Genomic DNA, 20,731 nt, shown 5'->3' with positions numbered 1-20,731 from the left:
ACCTCTTATTTAACAGAGAAAACAGAAACAACTAAAGGACAGCATTCCCATTCCCCGCACCCACTTGCAGCTGGCCTGCTCCATCCCCAGATGAGACACGTGCCTCCTGTCCTGTTGTAAGGGATCAAGGGATGAAGCTCCGTGATCCTACCTATGGCCTGGCAGGGCCACGTGACGCACATGACCCTGACCCTGTCCCCAGGCGAGGAAGTGCTCCTGCCCGTCCTACTCGCTCTCAGGTCCCCCCCATGAAGATGAGCAGCTTCACAAACAGAACCTCCCTCCTTGCCTCACCTCTTCCTCCAGTCACCCATTCCCTTGGACTGAAATCCCCTCAAGATTATCTCCAATGTGTCCCCCTCTCTTAAAACCTCTCCAATCACTTTTGTCCACATGACTGCACAAACACTGTTCTTGTCAGTGTGACCAAAGACTTCCACCTTGTCAAACCCAAGGGCCACTTCTCAGTCCTCATCTTGCTGTCCCAGCAGCCGCCTTTGACACAGCTGCTTGGCCCTTCTTCCTTGAGGCACTTTTGCTGCTTAGCTTCTAGAGCCAATGCTCTCTCTCCAGCCTTCTCCTCCAGCCTTCTTGGAGTCTCCTTCTCAGTCTCCCTTGCCAGCTCCTCCTCCTCTTCCCATCTCCAAGCCTGCAGCATTTTAGTACTCAGTCCTCAGCCCTCTCTGCTTCTCTGACCACACTAACTTCTTGGTGGTTCACTCCTGTGGCTTCAATGTCTCACTGATGACTCCCACATGTCTGTCTTGAGCCCTGGACTCTTCTCAGAGCCCAGCTTAGAATATCCAACTGCCCATTTGACGTCCACCTTGAGACTCTAACAGACATCTCAGGTTTACCAAACCCAAGCTGCTCTACCCGCAGTCTCCTATCCCAATAAATGGCAAATCCATCCTACTGGGTTCCTTTTTGCTCACATCCCATATCCAGTCTACCAGGAGAGCCCATCAGCCCCTCCCTCCAGATTGAATAAGACTGAATAAGAATTCAATCATGTCTTACCACCCCCACCCCGCTTCCCCCCACACCCCAGGCTAGTGCAAGCCTCCTGCTTGGTCCTCCAGCCTCCACACTTGACTCCACGAAGCAGCCAAGGAGTTTATATTTAAATGTGAGTCTGAGCATACCCTCCACGGCCAAAGCCCCCCAGGGCTCCCACTCCACTCGCTGTGACCCACCAGGCCACACTCGACTGGCTCCTGGCCACCCCCTGGCCGTGTCTCCCTCCACCTGTCCCCCGCCTGCTGCTTTCTGGCCGCACCAGATTCTGCTGCTCCCCATGACTGCTCGGCCCCTCCCGCCTCAAGGTGCTGGCGCTTACTGCTCCTTGTGCCTGGAACATTCTTCCCCCAATACTCACTGGCTCACTCCCTGGCTTCATTCAGGTCTTGGCCCAGAAAGGCCCTCCCTAATCACCATGCAAATTAGGACTCCTCACCCCCAATCCTCTTATCTTTTCTCCAAACCCTTCTTCAACTGGCATCGCCTTCTTTTGTCTTTATGGTCTGTCTCCCCTTCTGAGAGCAAGGGTTGTTCACGGCCCCAGCTCTAGGACAGCACCTGGCACAGTGTGGACACTCGGTGAGTATCTGTCGGAATGAATGAATCTGTCTCCTCTTCACCTGCCTGGAGAAGAGCCATGCTCTGCGGAAGCCTTGTGTTATGTCTGCAACTGCCTCCTCAGTCGACTGGCCCAAGTATTCAGGACCAATCCTGAGTGCAGTCATGATGACATTCAGTGTCAATGTCATGATTACAATAACATGACCTTCGCACAAACACGAACTGAACGGATGTCTGTTATGTGCAGAGCCCCGTGCTTAACTCTATACCAGCCTCCTGACTACAGAACAGCTTACAACCAAAGAACATTAGCTAACATGGCCTCGGTATCCAAAACCGGGAATACTGAGTGCAGCCTAGAGGGAAAGGCACCAGCAGAAGCAAAACCGGCTCTGGTGCCTCTGTCCTCCACTCCACTGCTCTGCCTAAAAGAGGGAGCCTCAGCCACTGACAGCTCCTGCTCTCACGGTCAGATAAAAATCTCAGCACTTTGTCCGCTGCCAAAGCCAGACTCACCTCCTTTGGTAAAATGGAGGGCATGAGGCGATGCGCTTTTTTAAAACCCCAGAGCAACCCATATGGATCTCCAGCGTGAGCACCGGGAAGCGGCAACCTGGCAGCGAGCTCACACCCACCAGAGCGACGTCTCCAAGGCTCTTATCATTTGTCAGACTGAAGTTTGGCAAGGGCTGAAGAATTGAGCTGCAGATGGTAAGGCTTATCAAAGGCAACAAAGTTAGGGCCGTGGTGTCCAAGACTTGTCCCACACAGGGGAGGAGAGAAGACAAAAGTAAGAAGAAGGAATAAAATGGCTAAGCTAAGGCCCCTGACAATAGTGACTGTGCATCCCCCGCCCCCGCCACCCGCCCAACCACGGTCTCCGGGCTCCAGCCATGCTGAACGACTTTGAATTCGCAAGGGTATTAGGGCTCATCTCACCCGCTGTGAACTCCTATTTATAGATGGTCTGACCCCTGCTTTATCCGCCCCTTCTCACTCTGCCTCGGTTATGGGGCCTCCTCCTTCTTTCTTACATGCACCAAGCTTGCTCACGCCTCCCCCCATGCCTTCGTTCAGGTCTCCATCCCACGCTGCCACTAAGCCCTTCCTCACTCGCCTGTTCGAAAGCGCACCTTCATCCTCTGCTGGCCACTTGCTTCATTTTTCTTCTTAGCATTCATCAACACCTGGACCATTTCCTATTTATTTCTGTAGCTGTTTATTGTCTTTCTTCCTCTATTGAAATGTAAATTCCACAAAGTAGGAAGTTGGTTTTGTTTGCTGCCATATCTTCAGGGCTTGGAATAGTGCCCGGACGCAGTGGATGCCCATAAGTACGTGTGCAGAGTGGATTTGTGTGCCATGTCTGCGGCCCTTCCCTGCCCTGCCACTGTCCACTCTGGGGCGGGATTCGGTATCTTCTCTTCTGGCTTTCCTAATTATCCCTCCATCCAGCCAGGGATGGAACCCTGACTTCCACCCTGCCATCTTGGTTTATTTCTGCCTACACTTGGTAACTAGCTCCTTCCCCTGGGGGCAGGGAGGCCTGGCCCCTGCTCACCTGTCATTCCATTCTACCCTTAAAATCCCCAGCGCCTGGCGGGAGGAGTGCTCAGAGAGCCAAATCCACCGAGAGAGGGAAAAACCGCTGCACCGATAACAAAAGGGGGAAGGTCCTTGCTTCTTGCAGCCTCCCTCCAAACCAGCATGCCTCTCAGAAAAGAACATCTTGCCCCAAGTATCACCTGACGTCATTACCCACGGAGCCCTAACTACCTTCATTCCAGGTGCGGCAAACTACTGCCCACCACCTGATTTCGTACACCTGCAAGCTAAGAATTGTTTTAACATTTTTAAATGGTTGAAAAAAAAATCAAAAGAAGACTAATATTTCATGACATGCGAAAGTTATGTGAATTTCAAATTTCAGTATCCACAAATAAATTGTATTGGCACACAGCCACGCCCACTCATTTACATACCATCTAGGGACTGCTTTTCCCTCCGAGGGCTGAGTGAAATAGCTGGGAAGATATATACTCCTGAGCCCTTTATGGAAAAAGTTCACTGACCCATATTCCACTCCCCCACCCTACACACCGCCCTCGCTTACTTACATCTGAGTGGGTGAGGAAGTTTCAGGGGAGTTCTTTGTGCACAAACATGAGGAAAAGCACTGAAGATTTTAAAAGGAAACCAAAGCAACAGCTAACTATGCCTTAAATTAAAGGCTCAGAGCCAGGAAATGGGCCTGTGTGGTCCCAGAGAGTCTCGTCTCAACCCTCTTGCCCCTCTCCTAGCCAGAGACCTGGTCCCAGCCCCACCTTGTGCAGCCCCCACCGAGCCTGGTGCTGATTCCAGCCTGGCTCCCTGAGCCCTGCTAGGGGCCATATGCTAGCCTTGTGCCTGAGCAGGTGCTGCCCTCCCGGCACCCCCACTGCACCCCGGCCCTTCCACTGCGCCCCAGCCCCCACCGCAGCACTGCAGAGCCTGGGAGCAGGATAGCATCTGACCCTCTAGGTGTCCTTAGAGCCAGGTCTGGGTAGCTGCTCAGACCTTGGCATGATGGCTGAAGCAAGTGATCTAGGGGAGGACCATGAGACTAAACCCACTGGCCTCTTCTGCCTGGAGAGCAAGGCTGGGGACGGCAAGACAGAAAGCTCTGAATTTCCAAAGTGCAGCTGCAGAAGCCAAACTCGTTACCTAACATTTAAAGCAAGGAAATGAAGCCCCAAGTCACATAGGAGTGAAGTAAAAGGAGGAAGTGATCACTAAAAATAAAAATAATAAATTTTTGTAAAAAGTAATAGCAAGACTTAAAATATTCAATTAAGAAGATTTAGGTGAACTGACGAAGGGCAGAATTATAAATGTTACTACAAGAAGCAGAGACTGTCTGACCTTTAAGATGAAAGCCAGGGAGTGGGGAAAATAAGCCCTCTCCCAGGCAGGGCGGTCTGCCCCACTGAAAAGCACATAACTGCTCTGGGCTGGAGCGACCCCCACTGGACAATCCCAGTGTATCAAATCGCCTCTCTGCATCCTTCCTCTCCACAAGCAACCTGAAGGGCAGAATGGATGTAGTGACTAGTCACAGGCTCTGAAATGAGGCTTCGAATCCCAGCTCTGCACCTGTTATTCAGGTAACCTAGGGAAAGCGGCCTGATTCCTCTAACTTCAGCTTCGTTGCCTGTGAAATGAGAACGAATAAGGATATAGGTGTGTGGTGTGTGCTTAAGATGAAAGGAGCTCATGTGTGCAGGTGCTTCACACATGGAACACGTTCAATAGATGGTGGTGAAATGAGAATTGCTGATTGGGATCAAAGGCCGAGGATAGAGTTCCAAATAACCACACACCCATGTCGGGGAATATTAAGTGGCTGAACCAGCATTACTCTCCCCAACCCCAGTCCCTCCTTCACCCCTCACCCTCCACAGCACCATTGCCCAGACTAAGATAACAGAAGCCTAGAGATGGAAGAAGGTCTTGAATAGGCAGGAGTCCAGAGCCAAGACCAGGGCCTGGATCAGTGAATAACTGTTAAGTGGATGGATGGATGGATGGGTGGGTGGGTGGATGAATGGATGGATGACGAATGGATGGGACAGATGGGTGAATGGATGGGTGGGTGGATGATGGATAGATAGGTAAATGGATGAATGGATGAAGGGATAAATGATGAATGAATGAATGGAAGGGTTATGGATGGATGGATGAATGGACACATGATGAATGAATAGATGGATGGGTTATGGACAGATGGATGGGTGGGTGGATGATGGACAGATGGGTAGATGGATGAATGAATGGATGATGAATGAATGGATGGAAGGGCTATGGACAGTTGGATGGGTGGATGGATGGGTAGATGGATGACGATGGATGGACGGGTAGATGGATGAGTGGGTGGGTAGGTGGGGAGACTGCAAGCCAAGACAATCCTTGTAGAGACAGGACAGGAACCTGCAAAAAGGGTAGACAGGCATCTCATTTTCCAGTGGATTCAGTGATCTGCTCTGCACCTTCCTGGGAAGAGGAACTGAGACTCAGACAGAGACGGCAGAGCAGGGCAGAAGCAGCAGATGGAAGCAGCCTGAACACCTGTTGTTGGTATGGACGGGACTTGTGAATTTCCCATAGGTTAAGAGCACATCACCAAAGGTAGAAAGCTTGAGCTGTCCTGTTCCCAAGGGACTGCTCATCAGGGAAGGGGACCCAAGCAACCAAAGGAAGTGAGCTGGACCACCAGGAGTGGGAGCTGAGGTGGTCCAGAGGGGGCTAAGTCAGGGTCGACCTTCTTCAACAGGAAACCGTGAAGTTCAGAGGCCCCCAAAGCACTGTCCTAATTATTCCCCATGGGCCCTATCAGAGAGCTTCCCAGAGAGGACCCAGGTAAGGGAGAGACAGTCATGCTCTCCTTCCCCAGCCCTCATCACAGACCCCATGATCTGGGGAAGACAGGAAGCAGAAAGAGGGAGGCAGGTACAGCCAGTGAGCAGGTCCTATCCACTCCAGGGCCCTCAGGTTGGGAGGACCCGAGAAGGGCATGTTGAACCCACACTTGAGGTTTAAACTGAACTCGCCTGCACTGGACCTGTTTAGACCTAAATGTGACCAGAGAGCCACCAGATCTGCCGAAGATACTCCTATGGGACGAGAGAGGGAGATTCAGCAGTGTCTGTTGGAGAAAACTGAGAGCTAAGAAATCAAACTGCTTCATATTTGTACCCCACTGAGTTCAGATGGTTCCATAAACTGCTAACCATGGATGCTATTATTACTCCAGAGTTCTTTGTTTAAAATTCTTTTTATAGCACTTTGAGCTCCAGGAAGGAAAACTGTGAACTCAAATAAATCTGACCACCCAGGCTTTAAAGATGAGAAAAGGCCGAATATTTCCTCTCTGAAGCCCAGAATTCCCACTCGGCCTGGAAAACAATCCCTCTGGAGGCCTGGCGCCATGTGGCCCTTCCCGGAGGCAGGCCAGGCTTCTTCAGGCCAGAGTATAACCTGCAGACGAACTTAAGCCTTCTACAATTTCATTCTTATTGGCTTCCGTGTAGCTGTTTTCTGTGCAGCCCCTCACTCGGAGCCACTTTGTCTCGCCTGGCTTCTAAGAGAATGGGTCAGGAACCGCATCCCACCCGCCTGCCTGTAGACTGAGCCCCAAGGGGAGGGGGCTTCAGGCACCCCCACGTCTTGGCTCGGCAGCAATCGGAAGAGTTCAGCACCCACGGCTGTCAGTCTGGCACCTTTCTGTCTCCACCACTAAATTCATTTTAAATTTAAGAAGTACAGATTTGAAATGAAACCATGAAAAAGGATTTCTCTTACAATAAACACATCAATGCTCATTTTCCTTATTATTCTACTTTTGGCTATTTTGTATAAAATCTTTAATTAAAGTTTTTCTTTGAAATTGTCATTATCAACCCAGAAGAAAGGAAGGGGAAAAAGAACAACACAGCTGTGCAGATATGAAGCACTATTCAGGACTAAATGAACTGGAACGAAATAAGTAGCTTGACTGTTATGTTCTTAGTTTTGGCTCTGTATTCTCAATAGCACAGTCTAACTTGTCACTTTATATCGATTCCATCTGTTTACACTCTGCAGAGTATTGGCTTCCTACCGTGAACATTTCCTATTTACCAGCTGGTAGAGATGCGCCAAACCAGATAGGAAAAAATTAGACTACATTCAGAACCTCATAAACACAAACTTCCAATCCAGGGACGAGCGGGAAAGGGGGGCCGGGCATCGCTCACCTTTCACAAAAGCCTTGCCTCCCTAACCTCTGGGCTGATGCTCTCACTGCTCTGGCAGTTGCCCTCACAGGCCAAGGACTATGAATTTCTTTACTGAACATATGCATACCCTGCCTTTACCAAAAATCGAACAAGCTTACCTAAAAAGATACCCAAATAAGACCCACAAAAATGGAGAAAAGAAAGCTGACCCCGAAAAAATGAGCTAAAGAAACCTAAAAGTCATAGTTGACACGATGAAGCAAAACTCTGGTTTGGGGTCTCCTTGCAGCCAAGGTGAAGAGGGAAACTTGTGCTTATATAAAGTCGACAGGCCACGTGAACCTTTCCCCACATTCAATTTTTCATTTTTAAAATGCTTACCTGTAATGTATAGCTTACAGACTTCTATTAAGAAACTCTAGCTACGCATTGAACTTACGACACAGCTATAAAAGGTGCCCCATCTATATACTGAGGGACTTCTGAGGGTGCCAGGCTGGGTGTGGTGGCTCATGCCTATAGCCCCAGCATTGTGGGAGGCTAAGGCAGGAGGATTGCTTGAGGCTAGGAGTTCAAGACTAGCCTGGGCAATGTAGTAAGATCCCATCTCTATAAAAAATTAAAATTTTAAATTTAAAAAAGCATTGCTGATCTATAAGAAATGTTTCCTTTCTTTCATTTCTTTCTTACCCAGCCCACACTCATAGGATGGGTGTTCCACCTCAACTGCCACAGGCCAAGAATCTTGGGGCCCCATAAGAGCCCCGGCCGGCCTCAGCTCACTCATAGGACAGAGCTGCACACCAGCAGGGGCAAGCCTGGAAGATCAGGAGCCACCATCCTGACCCAGCATCCTGCTGCTTGTCTGGACCTCATGGGAGAGGATGCTGCTTTGAGAAAGACAAACCGAAGAAGACTGTTTGGGTTATGTGGAAAGCTTCCCAGGCTGGGCCAACGCTGGGTACTGCCACGTGGCTATAGCACTTTGCCAAGAGCCTAGCCAGCCACAGACCACCTCACCTAAGAACTAGATCAGAATCACATTTTAGAGTAGAAAAAGACCTTGTCTGTCATCTCCCTCAGCATTTCCCAAAACGGCGTTCCTCCAAGTGCAAGTTCTGGATCTAGAGCTAAACAAATAAATGCATAGAAAGGCTGACTGCAGCAACATTCAATAGATGTCTATACAGTGGCCTCCTCTGAGCCTTCACTGTGCTAACGTACATTGTGAATCCTCAAGGACTAGGAGAACAGCACTGGAGAAGCTGGGGCCAGCTCTAAGGGACCAAGTCAGCAGGACCTAGTGGTTAACTGCATGTAGAGGGTGAGGGAAAGGAAAGTCCAAGTGGCGGCCAGTTTCTGCCTTGGTGACTCGAGTGGATGAGATCCAGAATGTGGAATATGTTGCAGGTTTGGGAAGGAAGACTGTTAGTTAACTCAGTGCACACTCAGCTGGGAGTGCCTGCGTCCTCCCCGTTCACCCCCGTAGACATCTTTCCTCCTGGCAAACTGATCCAGTTGTTGGGAGAACACCCACCCCGTGCCCTCCTGCCTGCCTTCTTCTGTTCATTCATGAATTCCTAACTTAATGAGCCCCTGGTATGTACACACCCTTCCTCTAAGGTCTAGTTCAAACCAATCACCCTCCTTGGGTACCTCCCCAGTAGCCAGTACGGGTGACTTCCTCTTACAAAGTCTTGGAGAGTTTACTGTCCATGTCTTTCAGCTGTCAGTATGAGCAATTTATATTGCTTTATTCCCTAACTCCTCTTGATCTAGGTGCTACACCACCCAATAAACACATTTTTAAACCATCATAACGTGTTGCATATGCTTGTGTTCCCAAGGTGATTTTAAGTTTCCAGAGGACAAGAATCAGGCTTTAGTCTTCTCTGTATCCCCAATAACCACATGGTGTCCCCATAACACCAGTAGGTGCTCAACAAATGCAGATGATGGTAAGAGGGTGACCGATGACTTCCAAGCCTGATAACAGGTACCCCGACTTCAGTTGCATTCCCAGCAAATGTATCCACGACGCTGCTGACAGCACTCTCCTAAATACATCAAAACCCCCTTATCAGAAACCTTCAATCATCCTCCTCCTGACCCATGCCTAAGGGTTAAAACCTGGCCTTCACATGCGTCTTTTCCTCCAGTCTACCTTTTGAAACTCGTCTGTCCCAACTTGCCTTGAGAAAAATAACTCTACAGAATAGCCGCAAGGCTTGTCTCCTTGTGGTGCTCTGGCCACATCCACACTTCTCTCTCCCCATGTCCTTTTCCTTTGCCAGGTTGCAATTCTGAAAACTACCCCACATCTCTTCTCCCACCCCATCCTCAACGTGCATTGCAAGTCTATCTATGGTCCAAACCCAAGCTCCAATATCACCTTCCTCACCCAATTGTTCCTGGCTATTCCAAGGAATATGAACTTTTCTACAAAACTTTCTTTATTCATACAATAATTATTTACTGGGTGCATATCAGGTGCCAGGAACTGTTCAAGGCACCAAAGTTACAGCAGTGGACGGGAGAGAAAAGGTGCCTGCTCCCACAGAACACAGATCCCAGTCATAAACAAGTAAACAAACAACATTTCAGAACGTTCTACGTGTTATGGAAAATGTAGTTTTAGATAGGGTAGTCAAAAACATTTCACTGGAGAGCTGTCTAGTGCAGAGCTCTGAAAGCTGGGGCGTTTAACTGAAGTTTACTTGATGCACAAGCAAAAGACATGGGCATGTTCACCAGAGAAGGCTCTGGCTTATGTTTTGAACGGATGACTCTGGCTGTCATGTGGAATGCAGATTGTAAGGGGCAAGAGAGGCAATGGGAAACCCAGCTAAGGGGTCACTGACAAAGCACAGGCCAGCGACGGTGGTGGTTTAGGCTATAATGATGGCAGTGGGGATGGATCAGAAGTGTCCAGGTTTGGGATCTAGTTCAGGATAGAGCAGACAGAACTTGCTGATGGCCTGGATATGGGAGGGGCACTGGTATGGGAGAGGTGATCAAGACCGGTCCTTGGTTTCTGCTTGAATGAATGACGAGTGGTAGAACCATTTACTGACCTGGGAGGAAGGCTTCTCCGGGTGGGGCAGGAGGACAGTCAAGAGTTACGTTTTTGTCTGCGGACGCTGGTGAGTCTGGGGCCTCACAAGGAGATGTAAATGTGGGCACCCTCGGCATATAGCCCTCTTATCCTTCCCGGAGTAGCTTTCAATCCTAGAGCAGTGGTCCCTAACCTTCTTGGCTATCTTCCACAAAACCTCTAGTTTTGTGGAAGATAACTTTTCCATGGACCAGGGGGGAGGGGGTATGGTTTCAGGATGACACTGTTCCACTTCCAATCATCAGACACTAGTTAGATGATTCTCGTAAGGAGCGTGCAACGTAGATCCTTGCATGCACAGTTCACAACAGGGTTCGCACTCCTGTGAGAATCTAGCGCCGCTGCTGATCTGACAGGAGGCGGACCTCAGGCGGTGATGCTCATTTGCCCACCACTCACCTCCTGCTGTGCAGTCTGGTTCCCGACACGCCACCAACCAGTACAGGTCTGTAGCCTGGGGGATGAGGACTGCCGCCCTAGATGATTGCAAGCCATCTTTTAACTTTCCACGTAAGAACTCGTATGGTTTATGTCCTCTAAAGACAAACTCCTAATGTTGTTGAGTAACTTCTATGGGCCCAGCACTATGGTGAGTTCATTTCATATTTATTCTCACACAGAATCCCAACAACACCGGGAAAACCTTGCAATATTGTTCACCCAGTTCACAGATGGGGAAAGTCTCGAAAGAGGCAAGACTAGCTTGCTGAGGATCCCTCAGAGAGTCTCTGTTGGCGTTCAAATGCACGCTTGGGTTTGCTACGGCCAGAGCTCCAGACTGTACCCCCACACCATGCTGCTTTAAACATTTACCCCTACAAGCTTGTGTTTCCACTATTAATTTGTAACACAGAGAAAGACAAAAAAAAAAAAAACTTAGTCTGAAATAATTGCAAATTCTGACATTGTAGAATCTTTGCTGTAGTTTCTTCATGAAGGCTTTCGTAAATTAATGACAGAGCAACCAAAAATAGGTTCTGGGGCAGAAGTATTCTCAATATAATTTTTAAATAAAATGCCAACGGATTATTTTGTGGTGTGAGATTCTCTAGATCAAAATATAAGTGCTACTCTTCATTTAGATGCACGTAGACACAAGAATAAAAGCTGTGACATTATTAATCACTATATTCAGTTATGATTGATAGGCTTTTCTGCGGGGAGGAAAAAGTGCCTCAGATACAATCTGTCCCAACAGCTCTACGATATGCTAATATTTTCTTCAGATGAAAGAGGAGATGTGTTCAAATACCTGCTACAATAGGCAATTAATACCAAGTGCACCAAAGTAGAGCTGATGAAAGTAGGATTAGGGGAATATTAGGAATTAACCAAGAGTTTGCATGTTTTAGCAAATGGCCTCATTTTGAACTTGAAACAGCCTTTCTGTCAGGCAAACAGACTGCATTCTAGTCTATTCATTCATACTAATGTAGTGTTATAAAATTAAGGTGTGTTTATGAAATGGTGGCGATTCTAACAACTGATTCTTTATCCCTTGAATATTTAATTTTTAAGTGTCTTTTTAAAGAAAATCCACCTCTTTAAGAGAATGAATCTCCCCACCACTTTTATCTCTTCTTCATGAGGATATTACAGAGCAAGCCAGCAGCTCAGCAATTATAATTATTTACTAATTGCTTCTGAAATGACTATCTCCACACACCTCCAAGGCACCAGGGTAATCCCATAAAAACCTGTGTCAAATCACTCGGTGTCCAACAGACACGCTTGTCACAGCCGACTGGGTAGACCAGATGTTCTGGCATCATGGTGCCTGAACCTTCAAGCATTTTTTTCTTTTGAGAGCTCCCTGACTCGGGTAGTGACATGGTACCAGAGGAAACAGCCTGGGGCTTTGGATGCTTTCTTTTTCCTTTTATACTTCTTTAACTGAATATATATTCTTTAATTCTAGTCTTCAGTGAAGAACACTTTTTTTTTGAGCGGGAGAGTCACGACCTTCTGAACATACACTGTATTCCCACACAGGTCAGAATAGCTTCCTGTTTCTCAGTACTTCCCTCAACAGGGCTTACAATGAGCCCTCACCCCACCTTAGATGGTAAGATGGGATTTTCTTCCTGTCTTAGCCACTCCTATCTTCACCTCTTGTCGGGAGTTGACAAACGATAGATGGAGTAAAAAACCTGACACTTGGTCAGCCTGGCAACACACTGCATCTTTGTTCAAGTTCCTTCTCTCCTGGCAGTCCTCACCTGAAGAATGTGAGGAAGCTGTCTGAGGTCTCGGGCGCTGCCACCGCTACAGGATGGAACTGGGACCCTGTAGGCAGAGAGGGTGCATGAAAGACTGACGAGGTGGAAGGAGTGTGAAAGGCAGGACACCAGCAAGAAAAGGGAAGAAAATGCCCAAATGCCTTTCTGCTCCGTGGACAGAAAGGCAACTCTGTGGTTAGGACACAAGGCTCCATTGACTTCTGCGGTGATGATGAACAGAAAGACTTCTCTCTGTGATGGACTGGGTCTAACTATAGGCATAACAAGTTGTCACATTTGCTGAATGCAAAGTAAGCATCAACATACGCCTGCTTAACCTCTGTTCTCAGCTTCCCTCCATATCATTATGGGATAACAACAGTACCTGCCTCATGGGGTTCACCTGGGAATGAAATGACTTAATATGATAAAGCACTTAGAAAAGCTTCTAGTAAGTGCTCAGTGCTAGCTATTATTACTAGAGTTGGCAAAATCTGAAAAATTACATTAGTGTCCATAAGATTAAGGCCCCACCTGCCAAGAGGAGTCCCTTCTGTAGGTAGCTATAGCAGATGCATCGGTTGCCTTCCCAAATCCATTCACCTCTAGTCACTTCTCTCCTTTACTTTTTTTTTTTTTTTTTTTTTCCTGAGATGGAGTCTTGCTCTGTCACCCAGGCTGGAGTACAGTGGCACGATCTCAGCTCACTGCAACCTCTGTCTTCTGGATTCAAGTGATCCTCCTGCCTCAGCCTCCCAAGTAGCTGGGACTACTGGCGTGCACCACCATGCCTAGTTAATTTTTGTATTTTTAGTAGAGACAAGGTTTCACCGTGTTGACCAGGCTGGTCTTGAACTCCTGACCTCAGGTGATCTGCCCACTTCGGCCTCCCAAAGTGCTGGGATTACAGGCGTGTGCCACCGTGCCTGGCTGCCCACTTCTCCTTTCTAACAAAACCCTCTATTTTCCATTTTGTTCAGACATCCGCCCTCCTTGGGTGGCCATGTGCTTCATAGGAGGGAACCCAGTGGCCACACCAGGTGGTGATCAAGGTTGCTCCTGGCTGCTGGCAGGAACCAATTCCCTTGCCCATGATTGCTTTAGGTGTGGGGCATAATTCCAGGCTGTGGGACACAGTGAGGGACTTTCTCTTATTTTTAGAGTCATATTGGGAAAAAAGGCCCATCGAAAAAAAACTGACATCAAAATATCTGCCTGAAGTGGTGGCAACCTCCTGGTGACCAGAAAGAGAGGCAGGTGGGTTAGTCAACCCTAGCCTCCACTCCCTCCTGACTTCTTGGGTGACATAAGAAGCTCGTTATTTTCTAAGATAGTTAAGTTGGAGCCTTCGGTTTCTCATAAGGGAAAAAACCAAACATCTCTGTGGCCAAGGGGTTGCCACCTGCTGGCAGATAAAGATGGCCACAGCAAGGGTTTTAGTGGTGTTCGGCAAGGAGAACAAGCTTCACCCATCAGTGGGGGAAGGGACTCACATTTACTGAATATCTGCTGTATGCAGGGGCTTTGCTTACATTCATTCTTGTCTGTACCCTGAAAGGTAGGTTTTGTTGCCTCCACTTTAGAGATGAGGAAACTCAGAACAAATGAGAAACCATCCAGGGCACCCCCAGCAGCAGCAGCAGAGGCAGTGTTTCAGCCCAGCAGTACCTGATTCTCCACAAACCCCTCTGGCTCCTAGGAGACTCTGCAGACAAAGAAGCTGAAGACCAGGGGACTCAAGAGCCAGTCCAGGAGATGCTCAGGCAAGGACACAGCGGGGGCCACATGAATGCAGAGGATCATGGTTGTGGCCAAAATGAAAAGCAAGGGCCAGGAGAGTGACAGCAAGTGAGGAACGCACCAGGACTTAGCGTGGTTGTTGAGTGGAACCTGAGTGCAGATTAAACCAGAGCCAGGACCAGGTGGATCCTGAAGAGGACACGCTGAGAACCACCCTGGGCTTACAGAGCCTCCTCCACCAAACAGAGAGCGCCTCTTCCAATGAAGCCATGGGGCACAGTCACCAAAGATGGAGAGATGAGACCCAGAGATCATCCAATCTGGCCTTCTCCCTTGGCTTAGAGAGACAATGACGTTCAGAGAGCCAAAGCGTTCAACTGGATAATGAGCGTGAATGTGAGCATCTGTTGGAGGGTCTGAGGGCCCGTGAAGAAGAGAGATGCTCACAAACCAGCCATCAGACCAAGCTCACTGCAGAAGAAAACAATTAGGTTTTGTTTTCCCACTGCTGATTATTTGCTGTTGTAGGAAGGTTTGGGGTTCCCACTGCTAATTATTTGCTGTTGTAGGAAGGCCAGTCCACACATGGATCAGCAGAGCCTGGCTCCAAAAATTCAGAGACATCTGCATGCATTCTTGGCTCCAGTAAGCCACGTGGACTCATATTTAAAATAAAATAATTGGCATTCTTTCATTCCCAAACTGTAACCATCACCCAGCAATGACATGTGTATGAAGAGAGGCTTACTTAGATAATTCCTAAGTCTTCCTCTCAGTCTCCAACATTAGTGTGTGACCTTTAGAAGGGTCAGAGTCTTTATTAGAAGCATGCTACTGCACCCAGCACACAGTTGAGGGGTGTACTGATTTGTTCTCTTTATTTGGAGGTGGAGGGGCTGGAAAGGAATGAGATGCATTTGTGTTCCTACCTGTACTTCAAAGGAAGCTGTAGGGATAAGCATAATAGTAGCAGCTGGCATTTATTAAGTGTTCCAGGTGCTTTATTCTAGATCTTTTTAAGCCACACAGTAGCACATCAAGGTGGTGGCTGTTATCCCCACTGACAGGTGAAGAAACCCAGCGATGAGGGCTTGCCTGAGACCACGTGGCTGGTAAATGGCAGAGCCCCAGGATGGAAACTCAGGTCTGCCCGGGTCCTGGGGTCAGTCTCCTCCAACCTCCCCTGCCTGCTCAGGGTTGGGGTCGTAGGTAGAATTTGGGTTACAGTCTGTGCTGGCTGGAACACATGGCAGAAAAAACCCTCCAGTACTCTGGTACTAAGCGTTACCTTTTCCCTTCACCTGTTTGTTCTCATGGGCAACTGCACGAAAACCACCTGGGTTTCCACTCTCAGCAGGGTGTTCCATGGGGAGGACGATGGGATAAAAAAATTAACTGAAAGGATGGACAGCGATGGAGTTCCATTTGAGATTTGCTCACCACAGCCTTATTTTGAGCCATTTACAACCCTGGCCTTTGTCTGCATCTCCACACTCAAGGTCATATTGCATTATTGATCCTTTAACAATGTTTCTGCTGCGTAATAATTGTCATAAACAGTGGACTTTTTCAGAAGCATGTCATAATGAACACAGTTAAAAGAGAGAAAAGACATATACCCCTAAGTAATATCAATTGCACGACAAATTTCTTGCAGAATAACAAATGGGTCACAGCAAAAGCAGCAGACAATTATACCTGGGTTCCCACTAATATCAACTATAGTGAAATAGGTTTTTAGAAACACATAATGCTAAGAAACTATCATATTGAGATGAATTTTCTGGTGTTAATGGTATCAGACAGGGAAATTGAGACAAACATTTTGTGCATCTCTGGCTATTTTTGAGTATGAAATATATGAGTCTCAGAAGACAGCAAAAAAGAAAGAAAATTTGTCACATTTCAAACCAACATATTGAATCAAATAAATTAAACCATGATTCTCAAACTGCTCATGCAACTGACAGGCCCAAATGCATTTTAAAAAGGAGTCTGATTCCAGCCCCTGAATGACATTATCATCTCCTCCCCTCCTTAGCTGTGTGCTGTGAGATCTAACCACAATCAGCAAATAGGAATGATGCTATATGCTCTTTTTCTAAACACATAGTAGCTTTCATGGCTAAATTACTCAATACTTAAGTATATATCACTTTGAGTTTGACTGGTTATTTTTACTATGCAGCTCTTGATTGGCACTGACTGCTGCAAAGCAGCCGTTTTCCCTTTCTAAAGAAAAACCTGCTCAGTCTTAGACAAAGACAGAAAAGGCAGCCCTACTAATAATGATCTAAAGTGAATACAAAAGCAATTAATATTCCAGGACTTCTGCGAGTGTCACTCATCAAAAGAGATGCCATCCAAGACAGCCAAAGTAGTCGGAACGCAAGCTTTCGCCCTGGCTTGTTATCAGAAGATCTATTGAGTCGGACAGTGTTGACATGAGAACTCGGATGGCGAGGTGTGGCTCATTTTCTACCATCTACCTCCGCTAACAATTACTGCTGATGATGGGTGGGGTGGGGGGAAATCGTGTCTTTAAAATCTCTATTACCTTTTCGCCCACTTGGATTTCAAGTTCTCTTAATGTGCGGCGGCAATTCATTTCATTCCCACCTTCCCTTAGAAACACAAAAAAAAACTTTATTAAAACATTTTAACCAAATAAGTGTTTACATAGGATATGCAGAGATCAAAATTACAAGGATTTCCAAATAATCCATTTTAAAATGCAAGGTATTTCTTACAAGCTACTGTCTGCCAGGATCATGAACTTGGGCAAATTACTTTGTTTCCCCCGGCCTGTTTTCTTATCCGTAAAATGAAATACAGTAGCATTTACTCCTCCTAAGGTAATGTGCAAATTAAATAATTACAGCTGACACTTAATGAGCACTTACTGTGCCCCAAGCCTTAACAAGCCTCATCCCATTTAAGCCTCTCAACAGCTCTATGGATTTGGGACCATTATCATCCCTGCTTTACCGAGGAGACTGACGGGGGATCTTAATAGATGAGGAAAATGAAGGTCACATGTGAGGAAGTGGAGGCGCCAGCGTCAGACCCAGGTGTTCTGGGTTCACATCCAGCGCCTAACCTCTCTGCTGCGGCTGCAGCACTTTGATCTGACCACTGTGGGGCTCTAGGTCCCCTCAATGGCTCACTTTCAGCTGCTCAGTGAAGGTTCAATGTGTCTGTACCCTCCCTGGGTTCCATCTGCTTGTCCCTATTCACTGGTTTTTATTTTGCATTATCTGTGTATCTACAAACCACTGCAGAGCCGCTCCGTGGGACAAACTGGTAGGGTGAGGGTGGGAAGAGAACACGAGGAGGCAGAGCTGGTGCCCCCCACTTTACAATGTCTATCCATGCCTCCCACCTGCCAGGTCTGGGGCCGTGGTGCTAAGCAAGACACCGCCCCTACTGGTGACAGTGACGGATGGGAAATAAGCAAACAAGTAATGTAAGCTGAAATAATAACAGGTGCCATGAAGACAATAAAGATGGGCAGGGAGATAAATTGGAGATGGGGGGAAATGGGATGACTCTTTGGATGGAGTGGGTAGCAGGTCTCTCTGGCCAAGTGTCTTTTGGATAGAGGCCCACAAGGTGAAGGGCCATGAAGCCTTCCAGGCAAAGCAAAGGGAACAGGCAGCTGGCATGAAGCCCTTGGCTGGCAGGAGCTCAGCAGATCCCAGGGTCAGCAGGACGGAGGCCAAGGAGACCAGAGCTGGATGGGCAATGAGAAGGTGTGCAGGCTATGTTCAGATGGAGGCAGATGCCAGGCCCGTGAGTCTGTGGGCCGTGATAAGGAGTCTAGACTTCAAAGGGTAAGGGGAAGACACTGGAGTGCTTAGCAGAGATTAAATTCCTTACATAGGAGGAAACTGAGTCTCAGAGGGGTTCTGTTCCCAAGTTAAAGATAGGACCTGATCAGGAATTCAAATCTATAATGCTACGTTAAATGTAATCTTTTAAATCCTCTTTAATAATATACTCAATAGATACAAAACACTATTTGTAAAATATTTAGGAATTAAAGAATAAGCCGGGCATGGTGGCTCACGCCTGTAATCCCAGCATTTTGGGAGACTGAGACGGGCAGATTACCTGAGGTCGGGAGTTGGAGACCAGCCTGACCAACATGGAGCAACCCCATCTCTACTGAAAATACAGAATTAGCCGGGCGTGGTGGGGCATGCCTGTAATCCCAACTACTCAGGAGGCTGAGGGAGGAGCATCACTTGAACCGGGAGGCAGAGGTTGCAGTGAGCCAAGATCACACCATTGCACTCCAGCCTGGGTGACAACAGCAAAACTCCATCTCAAACAAACAAAAAAAAAGGAATTAAAGAATAAAAATTGAACAAATGCTTGTTTATTCCACCCCAGCCCCCATCCAACTGAAGCAATGCAACACTACCAGTGCCTTGGAACTCCAGGAAGCCCTCCCTTCCCAATCACATCCTCCTGACTACTTCTAGCCAAGATGGTCAAGGCTTTGTCAGGTCCGCACTGCAGTTCAGCCTCTCCCTCTAACCAATCCTGCTTCAGCCTGCTTCCCTTTACAGGTGTCTTCTCTCGTCTACATCTTGCTCCCCAAACTCCATCTCAGTGTCTGCTTCAGGAGAACCCAGCCTATGACCATTTATTGTCAGGTACTAACTTAGTGACACCAGCTTTCTTTAGATTAATATTGAATGGTATGTCTTTTTAAATCTTTTCACTTTTAACCTTTCTTTATGTTTGGGTTTAGGTTTTTCTCTTAGTGGATTTTACTATTTGTTATCTAGACAGACAATCTTTGTCTTTTAAGTGGACTACATGATAATTGAATGTGTAAGTCTTAAAATTTATTTTGCCAGAAATTAATGTAGTTACTTTCTTTTATTTTTCCTATTGCATAATTATTTCTATCCTTTTTCTTTTAGTCTTTTTAATCCTTTCTATTTTCAAAAAGTCAATAACTGGAATTTTTATCCAGTCTGATAATCCCTGTCTTTTAACTGAAATATTTAATCCTTTGCATTTAATGTAGTTATGTTATATACAGATGGGGGTAGGTCTATAAATTTGTGTTCTCTATTTCTAGTATCTGTTGTAGATTTTGTCCCCTTTCTTACCTTCTTTTGGATTGAGTATTTTAAAATCATTTCATTTTTACTTCCAAATGTTGGGAGTTAAATACTTTGTTTCTATTCTTTAGCAGTTACCCTAAAAATCACAATGTGCATATGTAACATTTCAACGTACAAAATTAATCAATATATTTATCCTCCTGCTGGCTATCAAATAGATCTTAGAAAACTTTAACTCAATTTATCCACACTCAGCTGATCGTTGTCTAATGTTTTAACTCTGAACTTTTTATTTAACACACACAGACATTTTTGTAATCACCTTATAGAGCCAAAAATCATTCCTATTTACCCATATTTTGCCACTTTCTTTGCTTTTCACTCCTAAATTCTCAGACCTTTCATCTAGGATTACTTTCCTTCTGCTTCTAGCAGAATCAAGATCTTTCAGTCAAGATCTGCAGGAGATTAAATGTCTCAGTTTTTGTCTGAAAAATGTCTTTAACCCTCAGTCTTTATTTTTTTTAATGTTTTCTCGCTGACTTTTATGTCTATAATATTCAAAAATTCAAAATAAGCTGTCTAAATCGAACTGACCTTTAGAGGCATACAAATTCAAAATGTTTTACAACAGGTTTTTTTAAAAATATAGGTTCTGGCTGGGCACAGTGGCTCATACCTATAATCCCAGCACTTTGGGAGGCTGAGGCTGGCGGATCACCTGAGGTCAGGAGTTCAACACCAGCCTGACCAGCATGGTGAAACCCTGTCTCTACTAAAAATACAAAAATTAGCCAGGCGTGGTGGCACACACCTGGCCAAAAGCCTTTCTTCTTTCTTTCTTCTCTTCCACAGGCTAGAGTCAGCTAGACCTGACTCAAGTCAGCTTTACATCTACTCTGTGAACCCATGCTCTGCTGATGCTGTTTCCTTTATCCATCTGAATCTCTGATACCTGGACTGCCAAAGGAATCTTGCAATACACAGTATTGGTGAATAAATTCAGCTTCACAGCTGGGCGCGGTGGCTCAAATCTGTAATCCCAGCACTTTGGGAGGCCGAGATGGGTGGATCACGAGGTCAGGAGATTGAGACCATCCTGGCTAACACAGTGGAACCCCATCTCTACTAAAAAAATACAAAAAACTAGCCGGGTGAGGTGGCGGGCACCTGTAGTCCCAGCTACTCGGGAGGCTGAGGCAGGAGAATGGCGTAAACCCAGGAGGCGGAGCTTGCAGTGAG

General features: G+C 46.8%; 1 protein-coding gene across 4 annotated transcripts in view; it reads right to left on the bottom strand.

Moving 5' to 3' along the window:
* EFCAB6 (EF-hand calcium binding domain 6) overlaps positions 1-20,731 on the bottom strand; it is a 328,394-nt gene that overhangs the window by 245,153 nt on the left and 62,510 nt on the right. For all 4 annotated transcript variants that reach the window (XM_011934784.1, XM_011934785.1, XM_011934783.1 and 1 more), the window contains one exon: positions 16,966-17,032. In XM_011934784.1, coding sequence (XP_011790174.1) covers positions 16,966-17,032 — 67 coding nt within the window. The remainder of the gene's footprint in view (positions 1-16,965; positions 17,033-20,731) is intronic.

This window comes from Colobus angolensis, unplaced genomic scaffold (genome assembly GCF_000951035.1).
Source record: "Colobus angolensis palliatus isolate OR3802 unplaced genomic scaffold, Cang.pa_1.0 Scaffold138, whole genome shotgun sequence".
Taxonomy (NCBI): domain Eukaryota; kingdom Metazoa; phylum Chordata; class Mammalia; order Primates; family Cercopithecidae; genus Colobus; species Colobus angolensis.
The sequence above is the reverse complement of the archived record's forward strand: the minus strand, read 5'-3'. Positions and strand labels throughout refer to the sequence as shown.